This window comes from Tupaia chinensis, unplaced genomic scaffold (assembly GCF_000334495.1).
Source record: "Tupaia chinensis unplaced genomic scaffold, TupChi_1.0 Scaffold000459_1, whole genome shotgun sequence".
Classification (NCBI taxonomy): Eukaryota; Metazoa; Chordata; class Mammalia; order Scandentia; family Tupaiidae; genus Tupaia; species Tupaia belangeri.
Genome location: NW_006159968.1, coordinates 2,077,120 through 2,086,936, shown reverse-complemented (window position 1 = coordinate 2,086,936; position 9,817 = coordinate 2,077,120). Strand labels below are relative to the sequence as shown.

Below are 9,817 nucleotides of genomic sequence, written 5' to 3'. Positions count from 1 at the left end.
ATCTGTTGGCGTAAAATGAATGCTGGGTGTGTGTGTGTGTGTGTGTGTGTGTGTGTGTGTGTGTGTGTGCGCGCGCGCGCCCAAAATCCCAAGAGGAGAATGGAGGAAAATGATTGCGGGATGGTCATCCCCTCTAGAAGTTGATTTCTTGCTTTCTGTCTCTGTCTTTCCAGCGAGTGCACAGGTCCTATGGCAAAAAATCTCTCTTAAAAAAAATAATAAAAAGACTAGTGTGTGGGGCCAGGCAGTGGCACAGGGGTGGGTGGTATAACTGTTCCCACAAGGGAAAGATTCTGGATTCATGTTTGGGAACTTCCCTGAGCATGCTAGGTGCACGTGCACTTCCCTGTGACCCAGGCCAGCTGACAGTGGGGGTGGATTGCAGCACAGAGACCCTATTGTGGTGCCAGTCTCTCCGGGTCTATCTTTTTCTCTTCTCTTCGTGTGTGTGTATGCGTCTCTCGTGGAAGAAATAAGTTAAATTCTTTTTTAAAAAGGACTCATATATTTTAAAAAGGCAAATTCTGAAACTTTTCTGCTAAGTTACTTATTTTGAAATTAGATGGGTAAAGTAGGCCTGAGTCGAATCCATTCTGTAATGGAGAAAATCACAAAGCAGTGTCTTTTTTGCAACCAAGGGCATTGGTGACAATTTTATCTAACAATGTCCTTCCTGAAATCTCTTTTTTTTTTGAGAGGTTTTTTTTTTTTTTTTTTTTTTTTTTTCAGCTATAGGGCGCGTGCGCTTTCCAGACAAACAGAGACAGAAAGTGAGAAATCACTCCCCAGGGGGGATGGCCACACCACAATCCCTTCTCCTCCTTTCTTCTCTCAGGATCTTGGGCACGCACACACATGTGTCCTGCATGAATTTTAAGCCACTGGGTCTGGGATGTGAACTGCGGTCGACTACATGGGAGTCCAGCAACACAGCCATTGTGCTAACTGCTGGTCCCGTCCTTGGTTGAAAGCGTTTCCTGCTTTTTAGTGATGGTACATTTTGAAATAAAATGACTGACGTAATTTAAAAAAATATATACTTTTTTTTTTGGTTTACTGCTTTCAAATCTTGTTTCTTCTTTCAAAGTGAAAAATGTTACTAATGTTACATAGCATTTTTCTGTAGTTTTATTTTGTCTATAAATGTTGAAGTCTTTTGCACATGATAGTGTTTCCTTTTATTTTTAAATTTCTTTCTTGAGAGAGAGAGAGACACACACACACAAATATCCCCACAGGGTCTTTCCACTGCAGTCCACTCCCAGGCTCAGGCAGCCCAGATCAGGGACACACCCAGCATGCTCAGGGAGGTCCTGAGATGCGAACCGAAGAACTTCCCTGTGTGGGTCCAGCTGCATTACCACTGCACCACCCTCAGCCCGTTTCTTTACCTTGTTTGAAAAAATTCAAAAAATAATGCCCAGATCTAAAGATTTGAAGGTTTGGAAATATCTCCTTTGGTTTCCCATATCTGATCCACTATCTTAACTTTTTTCTAAGCCCAGTATTCCTGCAGGGTAATTAATTCTTTTCCCCCTTTTCTTAAAAGATTTCTTCATTATCATTGACCTTTTGAAATATTTTTCCTGATGAAGGTCTTAGGCAGTTGTCAATCTGGAATTTGTTACTATATTGAATGTATGAAAAATACGTAAAAGTTATGATAGAGATTCATTAGGAAAATTATTTTTAGATATGCATATGAAATATTTATATTTTCCTTAAAAATATATATTCTAATAATAGTAGCAAGATTGAAATGTAGATTATCATAAGTGACTATATAAGAGCTAAAACTGTTAGGTTAGCTAAGTTATATGTTGTAAGATGTCATAATAGTGATTTTGCTTCTAACCATTACCAGTTCCCGCCCACCGAATTTCCAGCATATTTATGGAGATGTGGCTGACCCCCTTGGGGGACATGGTTTTGATGTTTCTCATAATGATTAAATTAAATGTACTGAGGCAAGGAAAGACACACTGATACTCATCTCTTTTCTAAATATTAGCCATAATTATTTAAGAGGAAAAATAGTAAGGCAGTTTTCTGGGAAAGCAAAAGGTAGAAAGGAGTTTAGATTTATAATATGGTGAATTGGCTTATATGTGGAAGAGTGAAGATCATCTGGGTGGGGTGAACTTAATAATAACACAGTGACTGGTAATTAATTGCTTACCTTAAGGAAATGCACGGTTTCAACTTTGAGCTAAAAGCTGGTTTATTAGAGGGTTGAACACAGTATTCGGATGGGGGGTAAAACTAATTTGTTTCTGTGACCTTTTTTAATTTTTAATTTTTTGAGACAAGTAAGGAATTTAACTGGAATTTAATTGGACACCTTTCAATTAAAACCCTGTGAGCCTGTTTCATGTGTGATGAAACTTTTAAGTGGTCTGCGTGCATCTCTCTCTTGATCTTCCTGTTAGCCACCTTCTAGATGCTGTTTTGCAGTATTTGTTGGATTCTGTCTGCTCCCCAACGGATCTTACATTTAAAGTCCAAGTGATAAGTTCCTCTGGTTTTGCCGTTTTTATTCTATTTTAAGCTAGTTTATTTATTTATTTATTTATTTATTTATCTGGCCAGAGGGCAATGCTTACACTTGCCAGAGCGAGTCAGCTAGAAAGAGGAAAAGGGAGAAAGCACCCCCTAGTTGGACATGATTATGCCATAATCCCTTCTCCATTTTCCTTTCCTTTCAGGAGTTTAGACATGTATGCACATGTGCCAAGTGTGTTTTTCAAGTTATTAGAACTGGGATTTGAATCACAGTTGTCCATTTGGGATCCACCTCTTTTTAATATTCTATTTTTATATATGCATTTGTTGGTTGCTGTCAATCTTCAGTATAAAAGTAAATTTGTTGCTGTTCCAATTTTGAAACTTCTATAGAAAGCGTGATTTGCCCAAACATGTTTCAAAGGCGTTTTCTGGGTTAAATTTGTCAACCATTGGAGAGTGTAGAATTATGAGCATATTAGCTGTTAACCGTGAACTAGTTTGACAACCTTAAGTCTTTGTATCTTTGTGTGCAAAGTATGTGCATACTGCTGAGTTTGGCAGTAATGCTACAGGATTGATGAGATTATAGAAATGGTCCTATTATCATATATACCTGTTCTTAACAGGTTAAAATTTGCTTTTAATTTTTTTTTTTCAGTAAAGATAATGAACTTGCACTCATCTATCTGCAATATTCTGTGGGATGGATACTGATATGACTAATCCTGGTTAGGACTACTATTGATAGCACATTACCAAAAGGGGAAATTGGTACATCTCAAAAGATTGATGCCTTTGTTTTCATTATATTATCAGAATGTTTTAACAGAGCCAGCCAATTTTAGATAGGGATGCAGTCTCAGAGAAACCAAGCTCTGTTAGTATCTGGGAATATAGAGTGGATCAGATTTTTTAAAAAATTGTGTTTTCTAAATTTTTATTTATTTATATATATATTTATATAGGTTCTTGCTATATTGCAGTTCTCCTGCCCTAGTCTCCCAACTAGTTGGGATAAGTTTTTTAATGAAATGTAGCCTATAGGTAAATAAATACATATTTTAAATTTACCATCATAGTTAAAATATTGGGATTCTTCTTAGTGACTCCTTTGGAGAGAGTTCACAAATTTTATTTTTGATTGATTCGTGTAATAGTTTTTCTCACCTTGAAACACAGAGGTAGTCATGGGATTGTCTGAGTTAATGTGGCAATAAAAAGCATGTCATAAACTCTTCCGTAACCTGACTGTGGCTATTATTTTTAAGTTTATTTACTTGTTGCATCTTTGAAAAAGGCAGAGTAGGAAAGAGACCCAACAGGGTCTCCATGCTGTGATGCATCCCCAGTCTCAGCCAGCCCTTCCTACATGAACCAGGCATGCCCAGGTTGTTTCTGGGACAGGACCCCAGGTCCTTTCCCTAGTGAATCCCTAGTGGTCCCACTGCCACCACTTGGCCCCCTAACCGTGGCTGGTTTTAAAATGGCCTTCATTTTTATTTTAACATCTTTTATCAGCTTTACATTTACTATTAAAAAGCCTTCTTGTTTTAAATTGTCTTTCCACTTATTTTCCAGAATTGTTCAAAACAAAACTACAACCAGACTCTCTAATCTACCTCCACCCCCACACCAAATGGTCATGGCTTCCACAAGCCTGGGGTTTCCATGCAGAGCCTCAAGGATTGCCTTTTATTTTAACTAGAAGACTCTCAGATATTTAGGATACCACTAGGGGCTTGTGAAGTCACTGTACGTTACTGATTTTTAAATCATGTTCAGAGATCTCTCACTCTTATTTCAGTTAAAGTAACTCCATTTGATTTTTGGGTTTCTTTTCGTTTGTTTGTTTGCATTATGCATAGGACTGCCATGTTGTATTTTATCTGTAGAAAATATTCAGTTGATAAAATTTAGTTGAAAAAAATTATTGTTCTCTAAAGATAATATTTTACTACTTTCGTTTTCAAATTCTAGTGTGTAGTGAAATAAGAATAATATGATGAACTTCTTGCAAAATTAAAATTATTGTTTTGTTGAATTCTGGAATACATCTGTTTTTCTGCTGGTATTTATAAAATCCTGCCATTATTGCATATATGAACTTTGGTTTTAATATTCTCACTTATGTAAAATGTTGATTACCCTTTGTTAGACAAGGTCCCCAGTTTTACCTTTGAAATTTTGCCACTAATAAAATCTAAAGGTTTGAAAACCACTAGGGCATGTGAAAACTGAATCTAAAATTGGCCGTCCTGTAAGCTCTCTGGGAATGACCATATCTGTTGTCCTGTGCTGACTTCTGTGTTCTGGAGCACTGGTGCAGAAGTTCATAAGCATTTCATTCATTCGTCCTCTAAGTCCCTGAGGGTGGCGCACGTGGCAGGCAGTAGAGGTAACCCACTAGGCCACCAACTCCCTTGCAGATTCCAAGCATCATTGTTCCATCTTCTGCCTTGGAAATGCAGTGCTCCAGATTGTAGTAGGAACCTCAGAAGCAATAGCCATTGTCAAGTGCTGCTTCTGAACGGATCCGTACTGCCACTGATGAGTAAGAAAGCACATTTCTCACTGTTTAGATTATAAATATACTATCATTTTCCTTTTTTTAAATTTTAATTAATTTATTTTTTCATTTATTTACTTATATTTAATTTGACCAGAAAGAGAGAGAGTGAGAAAGCAAACCTCAGATCCAGGACTTGAACTGTGATTGGCCATGTGGGAGGGAGTCCAGCACCTTAACCACCACGCCACCTGCCTGCCCCATAAATACATTATCATTTTCAAGAGTATTGCATTCAATTTGAAGAGTTTCATAGTATAATTACTAGGAAGTGGAAGGAAGTGATATATTTGTTCAATAGTCTTGATAATAAGGAAATCTAATTATATTTTTCTTTGCTCAGATATCTTAATTTTTTTTGGTCATAACGAATGGAGATTTATCAATATTCTTACTTAATTTGAAGTTTACTTATTAAGCCTTAGTGGCATTTGAGTTGTCATGGTAAGTTTAAAATATATAAAATATTTTATGTAAGCTGAATAAATTACCTTTTTTCATGCTGTTAGATTTTTTTTTGAGAGGGTTTTTGCTATAGGGTGCATGCACTCGTCAGAAATATAATATGTGTGCAAGAGGAGGGTCTGAGGAAGGACATTTAAAAGAAAAATAGGGAGGCAAAGTATTAATGTCACAAAGAAATGTGGTATTATCTGTTGAAGATATTTTGTAGTTTTATCAACTGTATTAGGGAGAAATGTTCACCTATTGAAATATCCATTTTGTAAGACAAATAATAATGTGATTGAATGTATAAAAGAAAACGAAATGAAAAATAAATAAATTAATAAAAAAAAGAAAACTAAAAGAAAGACAGAGAAAAGCAGAGAGACAGAAAGCGAGACATCACCTCCCAGGGGTATGGCCATGCCATGATACCTTCTCCTCCATTCTCCTCTTGGGATCTTGGGCACGCATGCACATGCACCTGGTGCGAGTTTAAGCCACTGGGTCTGGGACTCAAACTGCAGTCGACTACACGAGAGTCCAGCGACATAGCCATTATGCCAACTGCTGGTCCCCAGTTAGTTAGATTTTTTTTAAAAAATCAAATAACTAGTAAACAGTGATCTTAAAGCATGCTATAATGGACTAAAATTTTATTTTAAATACAACATAAAGCTTTTCTTAGATTAAGCCTAGCCGCAGATAAGATGGTAGAACTGGGAATGGTTGAATATTAGTTGGAAGTTTGGGTAAATGCATCTGTGTCAGTTACACAGTTATTGAGGTACAATATTGGTTTAAAAATGTATTTTGGACAATTAGATAATAATTCTAAGTGTCATTAAGACCAAATATTTTATGGGTATATACGCATTTGTTTCTTACATGTAGATGAAATATGATTTGTAGAATAGTTCTATTTTGGCTGTTACTGTTAGCTAACAAAACTTTCATGATAGAATTCAAAGGTACACATTTGCTTTTGGCAACAAGAGGTTAAATATTAGTTTAAAAATTGCATGTAATTGTTGAAAACCAGTATATGTTAAAGTGCAGTTTAATATAGCATTTAGATGTTCTCAATAGCGTTCATGTTGTAACTATCACAGAAGTAGAAATATACATGGACCAAATATCCAGATGGATCTCAACATCTTCTGGATTGTCCAGAGCCCTGCTGCTAAAGTAAATTTTGTCTGCTGGCCCAGTATTAGAGTGATCTTAACTTTTTTTTTTTTTAAATGGTTTGACTCATTTAATTTGTGCTGTTTCTAGAAATGGCATAGTGGCGAATTATTACCCTATCCCAAAAAAGAAAATGAAAAAAATGTACTTACTTGCCTGGCACTGGTCTAAGCAGTGTATGTATTGTCTCTTATAGTCCTTATAACAACACAAAGTAAATACTTTCATTTCTGTTTGACAGATACAGAAACTGAATGTGGGCATTAAATGACATACTCAAAGCCATATAGCTAGTAAATAGAGGAACCAGGATTTGAACCTAGGTACTCTGAAGGAATGAAAATCATCCTTAATTTGTCAGTTTTTTAAAGCAAGAAACCCCACTTTTTTTGTTACTGATTCAGGCACTAAAATAATGTAGACCTGCAGGGGGGAAAGTGTGTTACAGTTTTGTGAGCAATTCTAATTTAAAACATCATCTTAGGACCGGCAGGTGGCGTGGTGGTTAAGGGCACTGGATTCCCACATGACTGAGTGCAGTTTGAGTCCTGGATCTGGCAACTTGCTCTCTCATTTTCCTTTCTCTTTTCCTCTGTCTATCTCTGGTCAAATTAAATAACAACAACAACAAACAGAAATAAATAAATAATTCTTAAAAAAAAAATCATCCTGTACTTTTAACTCCTTCTGACTAAACTTATGTATTTTTCCCCTAACCCACAGGGGTATCGAAGACAGAAAAAAAAGTGAAATTGGAAGAAAAAAGCTCTACAGCATTTGGTATGAACAAAAAGTAATCTTTAAGCAAAAGAGTATAAACTTGACAGAGAGGAAGGACATGTCTGTCCCTTCGTTTGGCTTGTGTCTGTTTCTTGAGGTGTACATGATCATCTCTTGCAGCACTAACTAGCGCTGGTCAGCTCGAGAGATGATTTCTTACATTTACAACTTGCCGTTTTCTGTGTGTTTTTGTCAAATGAGCCTCTGGCTTTCTCTGAGAATTTTTCTGTTTCTGAACATCTCTGGTTGAAATGACTATTTAAAAATAAGCATCCTTTTCTTTTTTTTTTGGAGAGGTTTTTGCTATAGGACGCATGTGCTCACCAGAAAGATAGTGAGAGACAGAGAGACAGAAAGCGAGAAATCACCCCCCAGGATTATGGCCACGCCATAATCCCTTCTCCTCCATTCTCCTCTTGGGATCTTGGGCACATACGCACACATGCCCGGCTTGAGTTTAAGCCGCCGGGTTCGGGACTGAAACCATGGTCGACTACATGGGAGTCCAGCAACATAGCCATTACGCTAACTGCTGGTCCCAATAAGTATGCATTTTAATACCTGAGTCTTAGAGGGTGGATAGTTCATTAATTAATATAGTTATTGTTCTCAAAAATATTGTGGTAATTTTTCATTGTACCTTATAAAAAAGTTGAGATGTTTCCATCTTTTATGTCTCTGCACTGTAATAACTAAAAGTTATGAAATGAGGATAATCTTAAATATTCTAGAGATGAGTTAACTGGAGCTTAGGTCTCTAAATGTTGGTTAAATATGGTTTGTAAATTGTAGGTTAAATCATTCTAGGTTGGAACAGTCTTAACTAGAATTTACATGATGGTTTAATTTGAAATATAATGTTCTAGGATACTGCTCTAACATCTGTTTATTATTTTTTTAATGTGCATATGAGTGAGAAAAAGAATGCTTTAAAGTTCTAGGAGAAAACCAGTTTAATGAAAATGTTTTCTTCAGGTACTTAGTCTTCATTTTGGTACCCACACAGAAAGCATTGAAAAACTGAAGAAATTATGGATTAATTTAATTGATTTTTAATGAGAATTTTTTCCAAAGAAAAAATTCATTAAGTTTTTTGTTTTAATTGCTAGAGGGCATGTGCACTTGCCAGAGAAAAATGGGGGGCGATGGGAGAGGGAAAAAACACCCTAATGGGATGTGGTCACCCTGAAATTCCTCCTCCATTTCTCCATCTTGTCAGGATTTAGGCACCCACATACTTGTGTCTGGCATGTTTTTCAAGCCATTGGGATCAGAAATTGAGCCACAGTGAGTTTTGTGAATCCAGGTCCCTTAGCTCGTAGGCTACAGGGCCAGCCCTGCTTTTTAAAGTGATTTATTTTTTCATTTATTTATGAATGAAAATACTAAGTCTCCTCAGTCAGGTCTTTTTTAAGTTATAGAGTTTAACTTCTTGCTACATCAGGAAATTGAGTATAATATTTATATAAAGGTTTTCACTACTGTCATTGTTAACCTTAAGATGTCAGGAGTTGCAAGTTCTTAACACTGTTACTGAAGATCCCGTTACGTTTAGTAAGCTAATCAGTTGTACTAGGTTCACAACAAGAACAGTTTAATTGAATCCATCCACTCTGGGCAGGTGACTATTGTAGAATAGCTAATTCAAACATACATGCTGTTTTTAGGTTAGTCACAAAGAACAACTCAATATGTGTCATGATGGCTTAGGTATTGATTTCTATTATTTAGGTAAGAGAAAAGAAAAGGATAAGGAAAGAAAAGAGAAGAGAGACAAAGATCATTACAAACCAAAACAGAAGAAGAAGAAAAAAAAGAAAAAGAAATCTAAGCAGCATGGTAAGTATGCCAAGATGGTTATTTTCATTTTTTGAAATATTCAGTTCTCCCCATTTCTTTGATCAAAATAAGGTATGACAAGATGCCCATTGTTGACATTGGAGAAGTCCCAATAGTTTGCCTTTGTCTTGTAATTTTGAAAATATACCAATCTGTTTTACTATGGTCTATAAATTAATTGTTGCATCTGATTAGAAACTTTCATTTTTAGCTTATGGTAGACTACATACTCTTGACCAAGCACCCTTCAGCACACTGAAGGAATTGTTTTCAATGTAAGATTATAGAGTACCTTAAATGATCTTTTAAGAATGAAAATAGGACCAGCCAGTGGCATGCTGGTTGAGGCGACAGAATCCCATGTGGCAAACCGTGCAGTTTGAAACCTAGACCTGTCAGCTAGAGAAACATGTCAGGTACATGTGTATACATGCCCAAGACCCCAGAAGGAGGAGAAAAGATAGCAGCATGACAATGCCCCGTAGAGAGGATGCC

The 9,817-nt window shown here is 36.4% G+C and overlaps 1 protein-coding gene and 1 long non-coding RNA gene across 2 annotated transcripts in view; one reads left to right on the top strand and one right to left on the bottom strand.

Annotated features, from left to right (window-relative positions):
- Positions 1 to 9,817, top strand: part of PHF20L1 (PHD finger protein 20 like 1) — an 86,267-nt gene that overhangs the window by 50,101 nt on the left and 26,349 nt on the right. The window contains exons 13-14 of the mRNA XM_014590543.2: positions 7,427 to 7,483; positions 9,215 to 9,322. Coding sequence (XP_014446029.1) covers positions 7,427 to 7,483; positions 9,215 to 9,322 — 165 coding nt within the window. The remainder of the gene's footprint in view (positions 1 to 7,426; positions 7,484 to 9,214; positions 9,323 to 9,817) is intronic.
- LOC102478342 (uncharacterized) overlaps positions 1 to 9,817 on the bottom strand; it is a 49,058-nt gene that overhangs the window by 26,933 nt on the left and 12,308 nt on the right. The gene's annotated exons all lie outside the window — the stretch shown is intronic.